This window comes from Nipponia nippon, unplaced genomic scaffold, assembly GCF_047370975.1.
Source record: "Nipponia nippon isolate SJK-2023a ecotype South Korea unplaced genomic scaffold, ASM4737097v1 scaffold_5, whole genome shotgun sequence".
Classification (NCBI taxonomy): Eukaryota; Metazoa; Chordata; class Aves; order Pelecaniformes; family Threskiornithidae; genus Nipponia; species Nipponia nippon.
The window spans coordinates 31,734,935-31,758,224 of NW_028262369.1; the positions used below are offsets into that span (position 1 = coordinate 31,734,935).

Consider the following 23,290-nt stretch of genomic DNA (forward strand, 5'->3'; position numbering starts at 1 on the left):
TAGAATCATTTAGGTTGGAAAAGACCTTTAAGATCATTGAGTCCAGCCGTAAACCTAACATTGCCAAGTCTACTACTAAACCATGTCCCTAAGGCCCACATCTACACATCTGCATGAATCACGAGGAGAGCTGAATCAGGTCACGTTTGGCTGTTAACCTGCAATGTGAACTATGAGGAGACGGGGTGTAGATTTAGCTAATATTTTAGGAAATAGGAATATGTTTGATTTCTTTAGTAGATTATATCAAACAGAAATATCACCCTTTGACCTCGCTCACATCTGCTTCAGTAGTCTCTTCCAGGGTGCAGACCCTAGTCTGGTTGCTTTTAGTATGGAAACTGTTCTTTCTTCTTGATTGTCTTTGTCATTTTTGTCTGAATATTTTTCAGGGTCTGTAGATGCATTTGCAGGGAGAATAACAGAGCTGTAACCCATGGTTCATTTGCCTATTCTTGTAGACTCTACTGCTCACCTTTCCGAAGCTTAAACCCACTTCTTAATGAGTCTATGAGCCCCCTAGTTAAACTGTTCAGAAATGTATGATTGACATTGCCAAAGACACATTCAGGTAGATTATGAATACACCATTATGCTGAGCAAGAAAAAATAATAAAGCCTCAGTTCATTTCCCTGCCTCAGTTTCCTAACCATTCTGGAATTTCTTTGGGCTGGGGGTCAGGTTCTCCTCGGTGGTCTGGGATCTGTCTGCGAAGTTCATGACTTATTTCCTGAACTGTGGAGTCTTTCCAGCCCAGCATGTCTCTTCTGACCTTGGCTGGTCCCGTAGTAAACTGGGCCCTCTCTTTTTTGCTGTGAAAGCATGCCATGGCTTCCTTTCCCCTGCCCAAGACTTCCTGTATCTTGTGCCAAGCTTTTGGTGTGGCCCCGTAAGTCTGTTTCCATATTCTCCCTTTCATCAAGACTTTGGCCGTGTTGTTCTGTTTGGTAACTTTTCCTTCTTCAAACTCAAGCCTCCATGGCCAGGTTAGAAAAAAACTAATTCTCTTGGGTTGGAGCCACCTTTTGTTGCAAGCTGATCACATTTCAGGAGACGTAAGCAGTAGCAGCTGGCTGTTGACCCTAGTCTGGGAGTTACATGCTAGAAACCTCCTCAGCAAAGCTGTATACACCTTCCCAGAAACATTAAAAAAATAAAAATACAGCAGTCCCTTATTCCAAAGCATCGGCCAGGATTCATCAAAGGTAGAAATATCCCTGAATCATCCTACACAGCCCCAAGTAAATCCCACAGTTGACTTTGCTGCAGAACTGGCTGTGTGCTCCCTGCTCTGCCATATGAGTCCTGGCCGCACTGCCCAGGTGGCTCAGGGTACAAGAGCTCTTTGAGCCAGTGGTGCACTGACCTCCTTTCATAAAATGAACTCCAGTCCCATGCAAGGAGGATGGCAGGAGAACAGCTACCACAAATGATAGGCAAACGTAACTCAAACCAGCTCTCATCCTTTTCCTTCTGCGGAAGAATATGGGCATATTTAGGGTGGTCCAAATGGTACAGCTGGGAGTAATGGGATTGAATTAAACACAGTTTAGGTTGGCTATCTGGAACGTTTTCCTAATGATGTGGTCTGGTAGGCTGTGGGATAATCTCCCTGGGGACATGGTGGGAGACCTCATCACTTAATAATGGGCTTGGCAAAGCTCTGGACACCTAAATAGAGGGAACACTCCAACACTGGTTACTGGGGTAGATCAGATGCAGCCTATTATTTTCAACCTGAAAGGAAAGTTAGAGACACAGGAGGGCCAGGTAACTCAGCAATGACATCCCAGTCCCGCGTTGACTTCAGCCCTATCACAGCACTGCCCAGAGATGGTACTTTTAAGTGCCTCTTAAAGTCAAGGTATGGAGTTTTACTAAACTTCTGGATTGTATTGGGGCCGGTCCTGTTCAATATCTTCATTGATGATCTGGATGAGGGCATTAAGTGCACCCTCAGTACGTTTGCAGACGACACCAGGTTGGGTGGAAGTGTCGATCTGCTGGAGGGTGGGAAGGCCCTGCAGAGGGACCTGGACAGGCTGGATCGTTGGGCTGGGGCCAACTGTATGAGATTCAACAAGGCTCAGTGCCGGGTCCTGCACTTGGGTCACAACAACCCCATGCAACGCTACAGGCTTGGGGAGGAGTGGCTGGAGAGCTGCCCGGCAGAGAAGGACCTGGGGGTGTTGGTTGACAGCCGCCTGAACATGAGCCAGCAGTGTGCTCAGGTGGCCAAGAGGGCCAATGGCATCCTGGCTTGTATCAGGAATAGTGTGGCCAGCAGGACCAAGGAGGTGATAGTGCCCCTGTATTCGGCACTGGTGAGGCTGCACCTCGAGTACTGTGTTCAGTTTTGGGCCCCTCACTACAAGAAGGACATCGAGGTGCTGGAGCGTGTCCAGAGAAGGGCAACAAAGTTGGTGAAGGGTCTAGAGCACAAGTCTTATGAGGAGCGGCTGAGGGAGCTGGGGTTGTTTAGTCTGGAGAAGAGGAGGCTGAGGGGGGACCTTATTGCTCTCTCCAACTACCTGAAAGGAGGTTGTAGCGAGGTGGGGGTCGGTCTCTTCTCCCTAGTAACAAGCAACAGGATGAGAGGAAATGGCCTCAAGCTGCGCCAGGGGAGGTTTAGGTTGGATATTAGGAAAAACTTCTTCACTGAAAGGGTAGTCAGGCCCTGGAACAGGCTGCCCAGGGAAGTGGTTGAGTCTCCATCCCTGGAGGTATTTAAAAGATGGGTAGACATGGTGCTTGAGGACATGGTTTAGTGGTGGACTTGGCAGTGATAGGTTAACGGTTGGACTCAATCATCTTAAGGGTCTTTTCCAACGTTAACGATTCTATGATTTGCAAGCCATGCCTCCTGAGAGCCATACTATTCTCTTCCTACTGCTTTTATTACCATGCTTAGGAAGCATCCACTTTCCTTCCTCTTTGATACTTTAATTTAAGGAATTTGCTAGCAGGGAATTAACAGATGGGCTTTGTGAAAGCTACCTCACGCAGATAGCAGTTTGAAAAACATGTTGGTACCTAAGAAAAAGGAGGTAATTATTAAAGGGATAGGAAATGGCAGGCAGCAGTTCTGAAAGAACTTAATTGCACGGAGCATTCAATCACCGTTTCAAAGACAGTTATTAGGATCATGCTCCAGCCTTTTTGATGAACCTATTTTTAAAGAGGAGCTCAAAAGCAGCACGCACACATTGAAGTTGGACTGGAGAGAGGGAGTGCTGGTGGTGGGCCAGTCAAGGAATCAGATGAGCCCCAGAGTCAGTGAGTTCAGTTCCCAAAGGAATCTCTAGGCCAGATTCAGCAGGGAGTACGTTATACATCTGGTACAGGTTAGCCAGGAAGAGGCATATACAGTAAAGTGGCCTAACCTTTCTTCAAAGCAACAGCAAGAGCAGAGATGGTAAAGACACACACATAGGATAAAACTAGCAAAATTTACACAAAACTCACCATCGTATCTTTTGCCTTCATCTCTGTTGTCGTTGAGGCAGGAAACTTTTATGTGCGTTTGATATTAAGGAGCCAATGTTGTTTGGGAACAGCTTGAGTCATTGCACACCCAAAAAGTGCATTACAGCAGCGTTGCTGCCACAAAGCATACGTCCAGAAAGGGAAAAAATACTAGCAGCCAGGATGCTGATGTAATCCTAGCTTGGTATCCTAGTACATACTTAGTAGTAGCATTATCTCTGTGACCAGGCTGTAGACTAAGACTTCGCTGTGCTTGTTCCTGTGCAGTTTTTTTGCCACCATATATTTTTATTTTCCTTGGTGTCCTGACACAGTCAACACCGAGAATGAGCAGTACTTGCTGAATGTGGGGGGTTTCCATATGCCTCATTTTCCTGTCTTTTTTCAGTTTGTGTCTGAAACCTTAATTACACTATGCAAGAGACAAGATCCTTCCTTTCTGTGGCCTTCCAGCAACATTTGTCATCTTAATGCTTCACAACTGTAAACAACCTCATTTGCTTATCCTCAGTATGAACATGGTTGGGTTTTCCTCCTATTTTACAGAGACCTGAAAGACAGGGAGATTCTGATCATCCGCCCATTCATTTGGACTGGCCAGCTTAAGTGCTGAAGTTGCATGTTACACGTGGCATTTCCTAGCTATTAGAGACTTGACATTTTAGCCTTAGCATTTGCTTTGTAAATGTTGGGAGGGAAGGTTCAGTCCACTGAAAAAAAACCAGTTTTATTATACGGGATGATGTTGTCCCTTGCATGGATCCTTAGCAGTGTCAGAAACTTGAACTTCATTGTAGAGCTTTCTGGTGCTTCAGCTGCCCCATCTGCAATGGGACAGGAGAAACTCTTTGCCAGGAGGTTTCACTGATGCCCATGGGTGTCAGCAGCCCTGAGATCCACTCCTGGTGCTGGGAGGAGAAGGCTTTAGTTACTGTAGGCTTTACTGCTCCTGCCCCCAGCATCAGCCATTGGGCCCCAGCTATATCACCTGTGTCCTATGTGATCCTGACTCCTGCTTCACAGCTCCCTGCTATGGCTTTGTCCCAGGACCAGTCTCATCCCATTCCCAGCCTTCTCTTTGTTTTTTCCTCTAGTCTTTGTCCCACAGAGATTCTTGTTTTTCTCTCTTACTTGGTTATTCCCAGACACCCACCTGACTCCTCCTCTGGTCTGACCGTAGCTACTATTTCCAATCCCCTTGCCTAACAGTCCCATGCTCCATTTCCCATCTGGCACTTGCTCCCTGACTGCTTTGAGTCAGACTGCATCCCTTTCCGTACCACTGTCGCCGTCGTGCCCGGGCAGGATCATTCTGGGCACAGGAGGGAAGCAGTTCTGTGCCGAGTGCTGCACTGCTCCGTAGGGCAGGGATACAAGCGTGGGGGAAGCCCTGCCTTCCTCCTGCGCTTCCATGGTCGAGAGTGCTCACTGCAGACGGAGTCTCTGGAGCTTTTAGCTGTCCTCCTGAGAACATGTGCAAACTGAGATTTTTTTCCCAGAGGCTTATCACGTAGCCAAAACTGTGTGGTTTCTCACAAGAACAGAAAAAGGCACATATCCAGTAAGGACTGGCTCCCGTTTCCAATCATTTTCCAAGTCCTGTTCCAAGCTTGGAGTCCTAGGACTTCTCAATGAAACAGAGTAAGATTGTTTTATTTTAATGAGGGCCAAAGAGCACATTTTTCTCTAATGTCATCCTCTGAAGGCAGGTACAGTTTATGAAACCTCCACATATGAATGGGTGACTGCCTGTGAGGACGCTTCGCCCCAGCCAAGATTTAGCAGGATAGGGACAGGAAGGAACTGAGGGACTTTCTGATGCTCTCGCTGCATTCAAGTAGGGGCGAGCATCTGCGCTTGCAAGATGCTGAGTACCTCCTGGTGAAGTCTTCAGGAAGTGAAAACACTTAGCACGACACAAGGTCGGGATCAGAAAGCATGCTGCAGTGCAGATGGGAGTTATGAAAGCTTGTGAAGAACAGACACAGACTAAACAGTGCACACATGTACATTGTGCACTAGGGTGCAAGATGAGCTGGAGATGATGTAGGAATGGTGTAAATTCACAGCAAAACTGAGAGGTCCATAAGAGTTGCTCCCTAAAGTAGTTTAACTACTGAGTGTCCACGACAAAGGTACTGCTGGCAGTTAAAACAGGCATCTCTTAAATAGTTGTCATTTTTGTTTCAGTGACTGTGCAGTGACTACATTTCTAACTGATCCTAGTAAGCCTCTTTTCCAAGCTGTATAAAAATGGTTTATGAGTTCTGGCCTTAGCAGTGACATAAAACTTCCCTAGCATATCCATCCAGTGACGCTTTGTCCTCCCCTCTGCCGCTGGGGACTGTCGCACTTGTGCACGCTGTCATTCCCAGCCGGGGAAGTTCAGGCTTCCCAAGTGAGCGGGTTAAACGAGCTGCCCCATTCGCAGCGTGTCGATTGTGAAGTCTACCCATAAGGCAGCAGTTCGTAACCTTGTAGAAATATTTTTACGTGCTCCACGCAGAGAAAATAACCAGTTGTGCTCTGCTAGAGCTCAGCCACATGAAAGAGCCAGGAAGAACACCCCAATAGATGCTGAGAAAGGAAAGGAACCTCTACTGGCACCCAGCGCAGCAGGCAGCAGTGTCCAGGCAAATATGGCATCTCTGCCACCTTAGCAGGAAGCACGGACAGAGTCTTTCAGACTGACGTTTCCGAGATCCCTGCTCGCGTTTGCTGTGAGGTGGTGATACCCCATGGGAGCACATCGATCAGTACAATCCACTCCTTAAACACTTTGCTAGGACTCTGCCCCAATATTAGGACTCCAAGTGTGTCCCCCTCCCCAAGGAGCTTGCTGTCTTAGGCACATCCCCAGCTCTTGGTCTCCTTTTCCCTTGACTAACCTTTCTCCTAAGACCCTGACTGATCACTTTCCCATACACCTCTCTTTCCAGTTCCTTCACTCCCCCATCCATCCGCTCCAAGCCACAGTAAATTCATCTCTCTGCACTGAATTCAGCATTGCCTTTACCTTTACACTGCCAAGACACATCTATTCCCCAGATGGGTTTGAGGGCAAATGGGTTAATACTGGTTGAACTATGAGAAATGCCTCAGCTGAACCAGCTGAGCACCAGCACTGTGCACTGGTGGTTGCTCAGGGTGAGTGTGAGGCAGGAGTGAGATCTTCACTGCCCGCCTGTTCTGGGCTGGAGGCCCCAGCTGTGGGCTAGAGCTGATCTACCTGAAGCTACCGCCAGCCCCATTCCCAATGCCCCTGGGGCGCGTTGCACATCCCACCCCTGGGAGCAGCTGGGCACCCAGCTCCTGGGGAGCATTGCTCCTGGAGACCTGCGGGCTCAGCTGACGGCTGCACAGCGGGGCTGACGTGGCGCTTGGGAGAAACCTGTGAGACGCTCCTGGCCTTTGGGGCCACAGCGTGGTCACCCCTGATCTCCAGCGATCGCGTAAGTAAAGCGTGGCTGGCAAGAGAGCAGGCCTTGACTGGAAAGCCCCACTGCTCTGTAAACACAAACAAATCGGCCCCCATCACCTGCTTCCCTTCTTTATCTCTACATGTAATTTAAAACACCCTCCAGCCTCCCAAAGTCAAGCTTCAGCTGCTTCCCATCCCCTTAAGCCCCTTTAGTTCCTCTCCCCCCCCAACCTGGCTGCTTTTCCAGGGCCAACCATCACTGCAGAGACAAGTTGCTCTTCTCTCCCACTCTCTGATCCTTTCTGTCCTGGGTGAATGTGGTAGGAACCACCCACAGCGTGTTTTCGTGCATGCGTTTCTGCAGCCACCCCTCCCCCTGCCTAGTTTTTTAAGTTAAACTATCTCTTGCTTTAAAGAGAGCAAATACACAGCAGTGGCTTTCATCACTGCTGTATAATAGAGCAGTAATTCTGTGCCAGGGACTGTTTTCTATTTTATTTTAAAGGGTTTATAAAACAGTGTATGTAATTGAGTGAGTAAACTGAACGTTTTCTGGAGCCCCTGAGGGCTGGAACTTCGTGGTGGTCCTGGGCCTAGGCCCTAACCTTTTTTTTTTTCCTCTCTCTTCTTTTTTTTTTCCCCTCCCTTTCCCCTCCTTCCCCTCCTCCTTTACAACCCAGCGTTGCCACCAGCAGCAGCAGCAGCAATCTGTCTGGGGCTAATTGAGCAAACAACAAGGAGATGCTTTCACATGGCTTTTAAAGGAATGCTCCGGCATCCCCTTTCTGTAAGCAGCTTGGCAGGAACCTGCCAGGAAGGCTGGGGAGCGCTGGGTCCCCGGCCCCCGGCCCGCTGGTGGGGTTTGCGCTGGGCTGCGCAGTCATTTCCGCCCCTCTGTTTATTTGCATTACAATTTGTTTTTAGCCAAGCACCAAAAACTGCGCTGCTCCCCAGCTCTCTAGTTCTCCTTGCCTTGTGCGTATGTTTTTAAGGGGCTAGCATACAGTACGTGTAAACAAATGTCTTCCAAAGCAGGAACGCATATATAACGAGTGACAGGTTTTTGATTTACACTCAGTAAAATCTCTGTGGACGCTCGGTTCAAGCACCCAGGCTGACTTCAGGCTGGGCTGCGTCAGCAAGTGAAGCAAAGTGCTAATCAGGAGGTTGAATGTGTTGATCAGCTCTGGATTTGCTTAGCACCAGATGCTCCCAATCTGAGAAGATCTAGTTGAACATGATTTAAGGTTGCGGAGTCCAACTCTAAGGCTTTCTGAAAGTCCTTTCTCTAATCCCTCTTCTTTCTCTGTGGGCTGAATGCATCTGTAACCCTGCCAGTGTCAGATAAAAGGCAGCCTGGTAAGAAATCCCTAATGGGGAGCTGGGGAAGGAGAAGGGAGCTGAACAGCAAAGCATGTGAGGTACTTCGCCCTCCTCCCCCAGAGTTTCAGGCAGAGTTTCTGCATGAACTGAGCTTGCTGGTACCAGCCAGAGCCACTGGCAACTGGCAGCCACGGCTGATAATGAAACGCTATCCGCAGCTCAGCTCTCTGGCACACACAGCGGAGTCTGAATTCCCTTCCCTCTGCGACGAGGGCTTTGGGAAGGGAAGAGGGAAGCAGGGTGAATCCTTATCTGCCTATCGCATCCCCTGGGGGTGCGGAATCGGGCTTTGTTTCTAGCAAAAGCGTTCCCTTTATCACTTAAAAACTTTCTTGGGGATTTGAGGCAGGCACATTCATGTGTTTTCTTTTAGCCTGTACAAGGAGAAATGAGTTTGGTGATTTCATGCAAGTCTCTGAGGTAGTGGTGACATACCAGGCAGGCTGTGTGTGACCGCTTTGGGGAATCTGGGCCACACGGATCAAGGAGGAGACAAAACAGGCAGAGGAATGGGAGATGAGGGAATGCATGCTCTGATTTCCCGTGTGGCTTTGGCTACTTAAACTCCCTCAACTCACTGCCGCTTCAGTTTACTCATCTATAAAATGGGAATGCTCCTATTTGCCCACTCTGGAAAAGCATTTTGAACTCATCAGGTGTAAAATGCAAGATACCATAAGGCAGCTACAAGCATGTCAGTGCAAAATACAAATAGTTGGTACCACCTCTGCAACAAAGTATGTGACCGGACCCATCCCACGTCTGCTCGTTCAGGACAGTGCAGGATGCTGTCTGAAATGAAGCAAGAAGTTCGTTATTAAAAAGTATTGCTACAGATAACCTATATATAGAACCATAAATTGACATGGATTTTATAAGCCTAGATGAAGGCATGTTTAATCTGCAGAGGCATAACGTAATTACTCTCACTGGAAGGTAGCCAGGGTCTTATTCACATCACAGAAATCAACATGATAGGTAGTCTGCTTGGAGGAGGTTCAGGAATGGAGTCACAGGAGTTGCTACAGGGCCTGTTTGAGATATATTGGGAAAGTTGTTGGGGGTGAGGAATGTTATAGCAAGAAGTGCTGCAGGTTGGATTTGAGGTACCTTGGCAAAGCTGTGTGGGGTCCAGGACGGGAGGAGAGAGGCGCTGAAGGCTGGACTTGGGGCTATTGGCAGAGCTGTGCTGGAGAGGTTGTGTGGTGCTACCTACACCACACTTGCCCCTGGCACTTGTACAGTCAGTCCCTCATTTTCCTGAGCCCTGCATCCACCTCTGCTCCTCCTGCCCAAAGTGCTGGAGATTGGGCTCCACGTTCCAGCTTCGAGCTTCAGCATGAGGCTCCAGGATTCAGTTGTCGCTAAATACCCTGAGCAGAGAACTAAATGACTCGATCTGATGCTGAAGATGAGAAGCAGCTCCTTGGTCTCCTTATTTTTGCCTTCATAAAGCGTCTCTGAAAGGCGGTCGTGTGGCTAACCCAACTCTGCCCCCCAGGTTGAGGAGGCAGCAGGATCCATATGATCATGGGGTCGGGGTTGTAGTGGGAAATTATCCTGCCACAGTCCAAAACTCCTTGAAGTTTAGAGAGCAGTTTTTGATCAAACCTTTTCTGGAGCAATGGTTTGCATGGTGCAAAGGTAATGTCTTGAATTTTAAACCAAGAGAAGCGTCGTGTTGGCCCGGCCAGTTTGGGGATTGCCAGAAATTTTTTCATTTAGCCAAAGGTGGCATGTTTGTTGCTTTGCAGCAGTCTTGCAAAATCCACTCCCCTGAGGGGAGGAGTTTTAGGTGGATAAATAAAACACAACTCGTTATTTCCATCATCCTTGGCTATCCACCCCCACTGCTGCGTAAGGTGTGGGAGACAACACAGCCTCCATCAGTGTATCCCAGCACCTCACAGTCCTCGATGCTTTATCCCAGGCCCCTCAGCTGATTGTTATTCCTAATGTGCAGAAGGGGAGATGGAGAGCCTAGGGGCATGGGTCAAACCACCTGAGCTCCACCTCAATAGGTGTCCAGCTCCCAGAGAGCAATTTAGATTCACCGCCTCCCCCCATGGTACCCTGAGGACACCCACTTTGAGCACGCCGGCTTTGTGTCACGCTCTGAGGCCACATGCTTGGGTTTTTTAGGCACAGGGCTTTCAGTTGCGTGTTTTTATTATTTTGGCTTTAGATCCCTTATTTGCAGTCCTTCCCTGGCAAGCTGCTTTTGCATTTTAAAGGGAAGGCTCTTTCAGTACAGTGCATTAACAGTGCTGGGGCAGGGACTGGCACGTTAATGTGTCCACTGGGGCTGTGCAGAGCTCCTGGGAACAGGCAAAGGAGTGACCTTGTAGAAATCACCCCTCCAACAAATTTGCTCCACGGAAGTCTGAGGTGGGCTGCCCACCGTTACCCTCCGAGATGATAACTGTGCTCAGAGACCTTGCTTCACGTGGATGCTTTTGGAGAGGCTCCATCCAGATTTTTCGAATCCAGGAGGGACAAGTCAGGTTTAAATTAAAAAAAAAAAAAGCCCTTTTTTTTAAGCTGCCAGGGTAGAGTTGGGATTGCTGAGAGGATCACACACTGCCTCGGTGATGGCCCCCCGACGCTGAGCAGCCCCTCTCCTCCCCAGTCTCCATGCAGTTTGAGGGCACACAGCACACTTTAGGGTCAGGCTGGATTACTGATCTTTAATTTTATGTCAGATCTCCATGTTGGATGTCGATGGTTCTTTGCCTCGACCTAGGTGTACACCTGTCAGCAGCAGCTGTGACTTCTGTCGGGCCTCTCTTGTTTAGTAGTGACACATACATGTGAAAACTCTCATTAGAGAAACCTCCTGATGTTTAGTCAGTTGTTTAGGCTTTTGCCATATGTGTGGGATACTGTCGGAGAGACGCTGGAGTCCAAAGAAAGGCAGCGAATCTGTATTCGAGTTCCCCAGAATCTGCTTTTCTCATTTGTTTCAAAGTTGCAGATTTGAAAAATGCAAGGTCTGAAGCACTGCTGCAAAACTCAATTCCTCTTCTTTTCCTCCCGCTCTCTTTTCAGCCAAACATGTTAATGAAGTCATTGTGGGCACCGAACAGCTGATGGAGATATAACCCGAGTAGGTTTTAAAGATGATTTTATGGAAGCCAGCAGCAGAACCAGATGTTCAAGCATCATAAGATCATCCGTACAGATCAGTACTGGCATGGTTTACCCTGTCATTGCTCCTTTCCTGTTCAGCTTTATATTTATGTCTTAATAAAGAAGTATTTACAGAGCGGTGTGTCCGTCAGCCCCTCCCCCCTCATTGGGATGCACGCGGGTTTGTGCTGGGTAATATCGGTTCCTGCGCACCCAGCGAACGCACTGTACTTTTCCAGCAGAAGGGAGAGCGGGGACCACACAGACTGTGCCCGCTCCAAAGAACGACTTCGCTGCCCTCCCTGCGATGTAAACCATGTCCCTGCGGTCCTGCACCACCATCCCCGAGCCTGGGAGAAACCACTCGGGACGCTGCTTGTGCATCTCATCGACGCGGCAGGTGGGCAGTGAAACACACCGGTGATGCGGGCTGCTCTTTGCAGCCCAGCAGCTTTGCCAGCCTCCTCCTCCTCTCGCTCTCTCTCATGGTGCTGCCCCATAGCACAGAAGTGTTTAAGCCGCGCCTCTTCTGTAACGCAGTTGAGGAGTTTGGCACCTGTTTCCATCAGGGCTGAGTTCGGTCCGTTACTTTGAATCCTGCCCAAGAGCAAGTATGTGAGAGGGCTGGAGGGATGGGGGAGCGGAGGGGAGCTGGGGCGTAGGCAGTGGGTGCTCTCTGCCTTATTCTGGTGGTTCTTTCGCTTGTCGGTCCGCTGATCCTCATCCCAGACAAGAGGTCCCTCCCCACATCGAGATGATCTGTGGATGACTATACCTACGTCTGTGAGATGAGTCGAGCGTGCTAATGTGAAACGCACAGCCTTGTGGTCAGGGGTTGTGCCAGGATTGTAAAGCACCTGGATGGGATTGAAACACAAGCTGTTCTTTAACGTTTAGAAATTGGACACAAGTTCCTACCTAAAAGCTGTTTATTAGAATCTAGTAGGATTCAATGGGACATTTATCTGCCCCAGCAGTTTGACATCCAGAGGTGCTTACAGCAACTGGCCGAGATGGTATTTCATTAACTGAAGTGATAAATGTGTGCTTCATAGGCACCAGTGTCCCCCGAGGAAAATTACCGTTTCCTAGCTAATTTGACAGGAGAGAGATTATAATCCAGACATGCCCTGCGTTTCATAAACAAAATCCCTCCTTTAAAGGACCAGATTGGAATGGAAAGTATGGGTAAGGATGAGCTTCAAGGCCTTTGACAAGCTGCAGAAAGAAGAAACACGCTGCAGTTCAGCTCCCGCTTCGTGCTAGAGGTTTTGCCGTGCGTATGTGCGCAAACATGTTCCTAAGGTACGAAGCCTTTTTCATCCAAGGATCGCAGAGGCTTTACAAAGGTTAATTAAAGAGAGTTCTCGTCTCTGTGTGCGGCAAGGGAGCGAGGCATCCATTTTGGGTGTGTAGAAACAGAAGCAGAGTGGAGCGTAATCACCTGGCTTTGCATTTTACCAGAAGGCTGTGGCAAAGCCGAGAGAGGTCCGCAGGGACTTCGACTCCCGGTCCTTTTGCTTAAACAAAAAGCCTTATCCCTCTCTGTTTTTAGGATACATCTTAACTTCTGAGAAGTCCGCATCCCCTTACTTAACAGCTAGAGCTTTACCTCCTTGTGCCTTAATTATATGTTGAAGTCTCAGTCCTTTTGTTTAGCTAATTTAAGAAGAGGGCGGGGGGCTCTTTACTGTGTCGGTTAGAATTTAGCATTAATTTAGTGTTCTCTGACACTTGAAAACCTGGCTGGGATTTGAGGCGTTTTCTTTTCCTTTTTGCCTTTTACGACCTGCAGGTGTTTGGTGTGAGATAAAAGTAGATCCCAAAGTGAGATTTCACAGCACAAATTATCAAAGTGAAGATTCACTCTTGATGTAGTCTACGTGTGTGGCAGTAATTATGAAAAATAATTCAGGATAATAGGGCCTTCAGGAATCCCAAGGCGGGCACTGGGAGGTTAACCCTTCCTCATCTAACCTGGTCTCCACGCCGCTGTCATCATCAGGTGAGCAGATGATGGGGTTGAGTCAGGCAACTTTACAAAGCGAGTGAAACATTACGGTCTTCAAGAAAATCGGGGAGACGACCAAGGAAAGGAAGTTCTGTTCCCAGGACGTTTTGGATGTGACTGTTTGGTGCTAGATCATACAGACCTTTGGGAAGGTGTTACTGGTACGGGCTGCTCACCGGCTTTGAGGAACAGGTCGCCTCTCAGCAAGTAAGTCTCCTTGCTTTGCTGCTCTGTCACACCCAGGCGGCTGAGCGTTACAGGCCGTGCCCATCACGGTGCTCTTAGCACCAAGCCGGCGCTTTATAGGCAACGTTTCTCTGAAAAGGTGGAGCTTCCCAGCTCTGTAGACACTGGTGCTTCCTGGACAGGCTTGTCCCGAACGCTTCCTTGGCAGCTGTACAGCTGGGGTTGATGCGAGAAGGTTCTTGCGGTGGCATGTCACAAGCTGCACCTGCACTTGGTGAAGCAGAGGCTTGCCGTGATGCCCAGCGAGGTCCCCAGCTGGCAGCACCTCCGGCTCCTGGGCTTCGCTGAGCGGTGTCCTGCCAGCAGCTCCTAAAAGGCTTTTTCTGTGACCAGGGCAGCAGGTTGGCGTGGGTGCGGAGCCCAGCGGCGGTGTGTGCACACGCCTGGCCCGTACTCCTTCCCGTGGGTCCTTCACCCACTGTGAGGGGGGCACCTGAAGCTCTGCCCCCTTGCCCAGGCTCCTGTGAGCGGTACGCACCACTTGCAGCAGCTCTGCAGCGAGGTCCTTCCTGGGATGTGTGCAGCCAAGCCCATTTGCAAGACGCAGATTTGGGAACAGCGTTTGCTGGGTGGTTACAGATACCCAGAGCCGTGGCGCTCCTCCCTCAGCCCTTCGTGTTTGCTTTGGTAGGTGACTGTTGTCATCTTGCAGGAAGCGGCAGCAGCTCGTCTGCAGTCAAACCGGAGTGGATGGTTCCCATCTTCCTGGCAGCCTTGGAGTGGAGCCACGAGAGGGGGAGGCGAGCAGCCAGCCATTCCCGGGGACAGTGGGCTTCCCACCCCAGCAGTGTTCAAAGGGACACAAAACCTTCTTTGCGCCAGGCTTTGATCTCGCTTTTGGGACAGTTTTTTAGCTCATGGACAAGAAGGGGAGAGGAGTGCGAGGCTGAGCGGTCATATGGCCTCAAGTCTGCAGGTCTGGGTCCCCCGTCACCTGTCATGTTGACGCTGTGTGTGCAGCCCTAGCAGTAGGATGCTCCTGAACCTCTTGGAGCTGGGCATCGCAAGGACTTACCGCTCTTTTACTGCCTCCAGTCCCCAAGGTTTGTTGTGCAGAGCCGTGTTGCTCCTGCTGGCTTCCTTGCTGGCTTCTGCACCTCGCTTTCCTTCCTCTGGCTGCCTGGAAAGAGTGGTTTTCACCATGCCCTGCCCATCCTTTGGGCTTTGCTGGTGGGACCTTCTCAGCCCCGGGAGACCAGAATTTTCCTTATAAAACCCTGCAGGTCTGGGGAACATCAGTGTTTTCAGGAGGTGCTTTGCTGCCTCCACGCCGGCCCAAATCCGCAGCGAGGGCTGGTGGCTGGCTCTGGTCCCTGCCTTGGTGCCTCGCTAGGGGCAGGGTTAGATCGAGCCCCAGGTGGGGCTCGCAGAGGAGCCACCCGTGCCAGCAGCGATGCTGTGACAACCGCACGTTGCACAGTGCACGGTGTAACCCGCTCCCCGGGTACCGCCGGTCCCCGGACACCGCGGTGGCCATCAGTGCTGCCCTCCTGGCACATGTGGCCATTCCTGTGGCCTTTGGTCACCTGTTTGAAAGGACTGAAGGTTGCAGCGGGCAATTGGGGCTGGGTCCGTTGGCATTACAGGCTGCCCGCCATGCCCTGTCCCAGCCCCCCAGTGCCATGGGGGGAGCGCAAGGGTGCGGAGCCCTTCTTGCCGGGCAACCCGCAGGATTAATTTGGGGACGTGGAGGTGCCCTCACCAGGGTCCAGCGCCCAGCAAACCCCCGAGCATCTCCGCCGCAGCCGGCCTGCAGAGGCTCGCTCGCTTTCAACGGGGAGGCTGATTTCTGGATCCTGTCGGTTTTCACTCCATCTCCCGGGAGCCAAGGTCCACAGCCGCGCCTGTGCCTCCCAGACGGGCCGGCAGACGAGAACTTCCTTCCAGGCCCTATAGACAGACATTTTATATACGTTAAAATACGTGTGTATATAAATACGGAAAGCAAGAGCTTGGGAGAGCTTGAGTCTAAATAAACTTGTATGTTTAAGGCTTTTAAAATGCTAATGTTGAATTTCAGGGGAGGGGGGACGCAAGGGGATTGTTGGACTGAGCACCAAGACAGCTGATGAGCTTGGATCGGTGCCTTTACAATTCAAGGAAAAATGGCATAGTTTGGGAAGGAAAAAGGGATTTTCTTGTTTTTGTTTTTAGTAGAAAATAAAAGAAGCTGCCTTCTTATTTGCCTCCCTCCCCCAGCGCCAGAGCAGCAAGCGACTGGTGTTGTATGCATAAGCTATTCCTTTGTGCAACATCTAAATGGTTAATTGTGTTTGAGGAAGATGTACGGGCGAATGGAGGGACCACCCAGCAAGAGACAGACAAGAAAGAGAGATCTCTGAAATGTTTAACCAGAGAGAGAGCAAAGTTGTTTAAAAATATTTAATTTACAACATTCCACACTGCTGATTATAAATTGGCCGTCCAAAAACACTGCTGCATGTGGGGAGGGATCCAGGCAGCATGAAACAAATTCTTGTGATTGTTTTTCCTATCTTCCTCCCTCCTTTCCTTGGGGAGTTTAACCCCACGGCGGGATGCGGATCGCCCCAGGCAGGGAAGGTGGCGGCTGACCGCTGTCCCCCGGGACCGTGGTCGCCGGTGTGAACACCTGCACCCGGGGCTGGGGCGCAGCCGCCTGCCAGCGCTGGGAGAGCTGGAAGGGACGGTGATGACCGACCGACCGGCGATGCTGGCGGTGGTGACGGGCACATTTGAGATGGCCGGTGGGTAACGGCCCCGCAGCCCCTTCCCTCTGATTTTCACCCCAGCACCGGGATTCCCCCAAAGCATCCAGCTGTGCTCCCAGGCAAGGAAAGCTGGGAATCCCTCCACGATGGTTTGGGAGACTCAGGGAGCCAAGCCCAACCAGGCTGCACCGCCTCTGAGAGGTCCCTCACCACCGTGATGGTGCCCACTCTTTGGGCTGATGGTGCTCGGCCACGTTGCCCAACCATTCCCTCCCAGCGGCACCGGGAAGGAGCCGGGACCTGGGCCCTCGCAGGGTTGTTGAGCAACAGCAGCGTCTTCCCCTGCTCCGGCCTTTTTGCAAAGGGGGCGGTTGGTGCCGGGTGCCGGGAAGAAGGGGTTTGGCCACGCTTTGCTCGCGGCTGCCGCTGATCCACGGCTGGCTTGGATGCACCCGGCAGCCCTGGCTCTGCTCCCCCCATGCGAGGAGCTGGGGCTGCTCTGCGAGGAGGGACAGTTGCCTCTGGGTGGTGGCCAGGCCATCTCCCCCATCACCTGGGGATTGCTCCTGCTCCCACCACAATGTCCTTTCCAATATGTTCCCCCCGTGGCGAGGGAGGTCTGGGAGAGGAGGCTCCTGGGCTCCCCCTTCCCCAGCCAGCACCAACCCTGCCACTGTCCACCCTCAGGGATATCACCCAAGGGTTTGGAGAGCCACCATGCCCGCAGGGTGCCAGGGAAGGGGGGAGATGCACAGCCCCCTCGCCAGCAATCCCGCGCTCCAGAGGGGATCTGAGCGGAGCTGAGGGACGGGGATGCAAGAGGAGCCAGGATCTGAAAGTGGTGGCTGCTCTCGCTGCAGATCCCTCCTTGGCATCTCCTTGCAGATCCTGCCTTGGAGAGCAAAAACCTGAGTGCTTTCACACCTCTGCTGTCCCAGGACCATGCAGCCAGCCCCCTGGGAGCCCTGGGGACACCCAGCCAGCAGGGGGGGCAGGGGTCTCGCCTGCTCCTACTAGCTCTCCTGGCAAGAAGGGGGCATGGGGAGGGCTGTGGGGCTCTTTGCCGGGGATTCCCACAAATTTCCTAACCCCTAATCAGCCGGGAACCCTCGCTGGCCACCTGGGCACTTCCTCGCGTGCAGCGAAGGCCTGTGACAGCCCCAGGAGCTGGGGTGGGTTTGGCTGCTTGCCCCGGTGGCGAGCTCGGCTCTCGGTGGCTGAACCACTCCGGGCCCTGCCAGCCCCAGCCGGTGCCGGGAGTGAGAGCGGAGACAAAAGAGCTTGTGTCCGCCTGCCAGCAGCCAGCCCTGCCGAGCGGCCGCCCGCCCAATTAAACCGTGCCCGCTTCCCATGCAGCAGGGGCGCCCGGCGGGCTCGCTGGCCCCCTCCCACCAGCCCTGGGGGACCCCCACCCTGTGGGGCCTCCCCTACCTCCCTGCAGGCGCCGGCGCTTCGGCAGCCCTTGCCGGGCACAAATACTCTCCCTCGGTCCCCCAGCGAGGGCATCTCCAGCAGCTCTTGTTGGAGATGGCTCACCCCGTCCCCAAGCATCTCCTGTTCCCCCCGCTTTCCTCGCACCCCAGGGCTCACAGCACCCGCCAGCACAGGTAGCAGGGTGCTGAGCATCCCTCCCCGCTCCCGCTTCCCCCAAAGGCCGGGTCAGGATGAGACCTGGCAGCAGCAGCCACCGCCACAGGGAGAGCATCCCTGCGCCCCGTCCCAACCCACAGGGTCGGTGTCACATCCACTTAGCCCGCTCCGAAAATCCCTCACCCTGACACCTTGTTAAATACCCACCAGGGGTCACAGTTCCTGGGTTTCTTTTTCCTGCTTTTCCTTTACCCCGCTGAGACGTTTCGGTTGGCAGGAGCTCCCCCCTGCTATTAGGTATCTTTTGGGGAACAAGAAACCTAGATCACTTACAAATTAATTTGGAGCTAAACCTACAGAAAATGAGAAACATGCTGCTTTGCAGGAGAGAGCGCTTGGCCAGCGATCAAGAAAAATACATCCAAACCGCCCGATGCGGCGCGCTCGGCGGCGGCCGGGGATGGGGGCTGCGCGCTCAAGGTAGCCGTCAACTGCACTCAGGCGCGTTTTAATGGGGCCGCGGCCTTTCCTCCCAATTAAAACCGTAGCAAACGAACAAAAGGGAGAACCTGCTCCCCAGCGCGTGAGGAGACGCGGGGAAGGCTGAGGTGGGGAGGGAAGAGGTGTGGGGTGCAACGCTGCGGCACGGGGGTCTGCCTGCCCTGGCACCTTTGCTGGCCTGGATGGGGACTGGCTGCAGGCACCTCTTGCTCCATGGCGTACAGATGGCTTCGCACTGACATTCCCCCATCACTGCGTCCCCAGGGCCACAGCAGCTTGTGCCAGTGCTTGTCCCTGAGCAGGGACACTGCGTCCCCTCACCCCACGGTGCCTTGTTGGCCTTGCGGCCAACAAGGCGCCGTGGGGTGAGGGGACGCAGGGTGATGCAGGGGACCCCAAGCCCCCTGACAGGCAGGTGGGAGCAGCCCCCCGTGCCGGGCGCTCCCGGAGGGTCGCGGACGTGGGGCCGGCCTCCGCCATGCATTGTGTCTGCGGCGCGAGCGGCTGTGCAGGGAGGGGGCCGCGCGGGGGAGGCCGGGGCGGCGGAAGAGCAGTGATAAGATAAAAGGTCTGCTTTCCCATGCCGAGGAGCCGGGGGGGAACGACGCGGGGCGAGCGCCGAGGCCACCCAGGTTTCAAGCGCTCGGCCTCGGCGCCTGACCCCAGCACATTCAGAGAGCACTTCCTAAATTTGTCTCCTGTGTTCCTGACTCACAAGCAATTTCCTCACCCATAAAACGGCGTCGGCATGAAAGGACTGGCCGGGACACCAATTACTTGTCACCGTTTTACCACCCCACTGCTCACCGGTTTGCAGCCCCCGGCGGTGCCCGGCCAGGATCTACGCCCTCCCCGCGGAGCCCCTTTGCCCTGCGTGGCAGCGGGGACGGGGCAGTCGGGGTCCCCTGGACCGTGGGGAAGGTATCGTGGGGTGGAGAGATCCCCAGTGCCTGGCATCTGGCAGAGCAGACCCAGGTCTCCAGTGTTCCTGGGTGTCTTGAAGGCATCTCCCAGCCCAGCCTGCAATCAGGGAGACATTGAGCATCCCCAGGTCCCTCAGCCCGGTGCTGGTGTTGTGCTTGTGCTGGCATTGTCCCCGTGGTATTAAAGATGCCCCTATGTGGCTGCATGGGAGGGAACAAGGCTCCATCATCACCGCTGTGGTGGCACTGGGCTAGTTGCTGAGTGTGGCCAATGGCCCTGCCATGAGGCATGCGGACCCATGCCGGCACAGGGCATCACCATCCGGATGCCTCCACGCCCTGCCTTGTCCCCGCTCCCTGTGCCTGTCCCCAGCACTGGCACATCCCCAGCTGCTCCCATGTCCAGGGGATGGGGACGGGCTGGTGCAGAGGGGCTGGGAGTTGTGGGGGTCTCGGGAGGGTCTGAGCACAGCCAGGATCCTTGGGAAGCCCCCATCCACCTCCCAGGAGTGGGGAGATGCTGTGTGCCTGCAGCCGCAGCCCAGCCTTCCCCAGGAGCGATTACCCACCCTCTCCGCATCAAATCGCTCCCAGCTTCGTGCCGGCAGCGGGCGAGGTTTGCCCAGGGCCCGGCAAGAGCCACGGCGGCTGCTAAACGGGTTTTATGGTGGGATTTAGGGACTTTTCTGCCGGGTAATTGATTTGCCCAGGCAGTAAAAGATCAAGGCAGGAGCTCAGGCGGTGGCTCCTGGCATCTGCCCACCAAGCAGGCCGGGGCACAGGCGGCTTGGGGCATGGCCGGGACCAGTGGTCCCCAATGCCACGATGCACGGCGTGGGGTGCCGTGGCGCCACAGTGATGGGGCGAGCCCTGCGGCTCCATCCAGGAGCCCCCTTGCAGCCCCCCCCCCCCCGCATCCTCGCACCCCCCTCCCCAACCCCACCACAAAACAGCCCCCAAAGGAGACAAAAGGAGCTGTTTGGGGACCTGCCACCTGCTAGTCCCCATCCTACAATACCGCAGTAAAGAGGCACCAAACAAAGGCCTTAAAATCCTAAAGGGGCCCATTCATTAGGGTGACAAAGGGGGAAAGAACTACATTATCATAATTAATCCCGGTGCTGGCGGTGGGTGGCAGGGCCCTCTGTCTTCCAAGGTGGTGTGGGGACGGCCGGTGTCACCACGTCCACACGCTATTGTGCGCCGTGGCCTTGCGGGGCTTAGGCGGTTTTTAAGCTCTGTAAACACCGCGGGACCCCCCCACGGCTGCTGGGGATGCCGTCCTCTCCCCCAGCCCCCCCCAGCCCTGTCTGTTTGTCTGCTTGCTGCAGGCCCCCCCAAAATCCCGGGGCTGGGATGGGTCCATCCGTGCCCCCTCGGCGCACCTGCCCCTAGGACCGCGGGGGACTGGGGAAGCGGCCGGACCCCGGGTCCTGCTGGTGGTGCTGGGCTGGGGGCTCGCTGGCCATGTCCCCTGTGCCGTGTCCCATGGAGAATTACCTCAGGTGGGATGTGGCAGGGACCCCTCTGCTCTCTCCCCGGGGCTTTCCCTGGCCTCGGAGATGGGGCTTTATCCCTTCCCTGCTGCCTCAGCCCTATCTGGGGGGGACCAGCTGGACTCCGACTTGGGGACCAGCCTCTGTCCCCTCCCTTCAGCCTCCTGCTGTTGGGGAGGTGCAGGGAAACTGAAGCACAGTGGGGCACACCGAGATGCGCGGGGGTTTTAAGGGATGTTAATGCCCTGTCTCTAATCCCCTGTGGTGGATGCTGCCTCCCTTCTGCACCCCTTGGGACACAGCATCCCTTTGGGACACAGCATCCCTCGGGACACAGCATCCCCTTGGGACACAGCATCCCTTTGGGACACATCATCCCTCAGGACACAGCCTCCCCTTGGGACACGGCATCCCTTTGGGACACAGCATCCCCTGGGACGCACCCGGTGCCGGCTGCGGCAGGGGGCACCCCGACACCGCTGTCCATCCGGGGGGCCCTCCCTGCACCTCCTCCTCTCCGGCCACCCCAATGGGGTCCCAGCGCTGGGTGCTCTGCAGCCCCAGGGTCCCCGGGAGCCTGCGCCTGGCTTGGGGCCGCGGCCCGGCGGACTGTGCTGGCGCTTGGGAGAGCACCATCTGGTTTCCAACTAACAAACGCCCGGCGCTGGCTCCCGGCAGAGGAGTTGCTGCTGCGGTGGCGGCTGTTTACAGCGCGCCAAGGCTCTGGCATGTCCCCGCCAAGTCCCCTCTGCTTTCCCCCTTGGCCGCAGGGCTCTGGGGCTGCATCGCGGCCGTGCAAAGCCCAGTTCCACGCCCCAGCCCCTGCCCAGCCTCTGCTTGCCCGGAGGATGCCGCTGCCCGCCAAGGCCGTTGTCCCGGACTGCCCATCCCCAAGGAGTGCCCGCTGTGGCGTGGCTCCTGCCCGCAGGGATTTTCCCACCCCCTTTGCTCGATGGGGTGGGACACGCAGTACGGGGACAGGGTGGGCTCCCAGGCCACACCATCCCCTCTCCGGGCGCTTGGTGGGTGCGGTGCCCGGCTCACACCGGCATCTCCCTGCAGCAGGGGTGAGGGTGGGCAGAGCCCCCGAGCGGCCCTGGCACGAGGGCGAAGCCCCAGGCCCCCGCCTCACACCCGCGGCTCTCGCAGCCACCGGTGCCACAGAAACACTGCACAGGGTGGGGGCTGCGCGGAGCCATTTGCCTTTAATTGAATTTATTTGTTACAACCCCAAACAATGTAAAGCAGGCTTCTCCCAGGCTCCAGCTGCCTGCCTGCCCATTAAAATACCATCTAGAACAGCAAATCCCCCCTCCCGCCTTGATATAAAACAGCCGGTCAGCAAGAAGCGGCAAGCAAAGTCTCCCTGCGCACGAGCCGGTCCCCTGCTCCCCATCCCGCTCCCCCAAGGCCAGTGGCCCACAGGGCTCCGAGTCCCCTCCCGGGTGGCTCCAGGGGAAGTAGGGGTCCTGCAGGGAGACCCAAAGGCCCCGGCTCAGAGGAGACCCACTGTCTGGGAGCCCATCGCTGCGGTGTCAGGGCAAGGACAGGCTGAGCCCTGTCCTGCCCACAAGCGTTTTCCAGTTGGATTTTCGATCCCCATTGGCAGGGCAGGATCCGGCCCTGTCGCTGGGGTTGTCACCTCCCCCTGCAGAGCGTGGGAACCCCAAGCTGTCCTTTTGCTGAGCCCCACACCCTCACCCCCAGGCCCCGGCAGACGCCAAGGGGGTCTCCATCGGCCATCCCACGGCTTTTCCAAGGACATGGATGCCGTTTCCCTGCCTGCAGGGTACCAGCGGGAGAGCCCCAGGTGGAAACCCATGGTGACAGAGAGGAAGCGGATGGAGAACTGGGGGGAACCAGCGGTGCTGGAGAGGAGGACAACTTAGCTTTTTAAAATGAAGTTTATAAAAAGCAGCAGCTGCCCAGCAGTAGTGTGGGTCCACCGAGGAAGAGGAATGGTGGAGCTGTTAATAGCAATCAGGCAGCAGAAGTGCTGAATAGCCGTTTCCCTTCTGTATTTGGGGACACGCCAGATGCTACAGGCCTATCGCCGGACGAGGGAGAAACCCTTTACGTGCCGCTAAGGCCCAGGAGAGCTCGGCGGCAGCGGGTCGGGCTGGCGGGGGCCGTGGCCGGGGGGCGCGGAGGAACCGCCCGAGGACCTCAGTTTATTTATGGGGTTTTCCCCCATTTTTGGCCAGCAAGGGGACGCCAGGATGAGCATCACCGTCATCGCTCCAGGGCAGCAGGGTGGGCAGTGAGGATGGGGACGCACGTGGGGTGGGGGCTGCTCCATGTGGGTTTACCGACCCGCCTGGGTGCCCTCAGCAGCTCTTCGGGGCACCGTTCCCAGTGGGAGCAGCACCCGGTCTGCCCAATAAAGACCTGAGAAGGGCATAAACTGAGCAGA

General features: G+C 54.3%; 1 protein-coding gene across 9 annotated transcripts in view; it reads left to right on the top strand.

Moving 5' to 3' along the window:
• EIF2B3 (eukaryotic translation initiation factor 2B subunit gamma) overlaps positions 1-16,101 on the top strand; it is a 108,525-nt gene extending 92,424 nt beyond the window's left edge. For 3 of the 9 annotated variants that reach the window (XR_015698815.1, XR_015698820.1, XR_015698821.1), the window contains 2 exons: positions 11,660-11,820; positions 12,584-16,101. Coding sequence is in view for 2 of the 9 variants with exons in the window: in XM_087732105.1 (XP_087588231.1) it covers positions 11,660-11,733 (74 nt within the window). In the remaining 7 variants the exon portion in view is untranslated. Of the gene's footprint in view, positions 1-11,339; positions 11,557-11,659; positions 12,032-12,583 lie in introns of those variants that run through there. The other 6 variants (XR_015698817.1, XR_015698816.1, XR_015698818.1 and 3 more) reach the window with 6 other exon arrangements.
• The last annotated feature ends 7,189 nt before the right edge of the window (positions 16,102-23,290 follow it).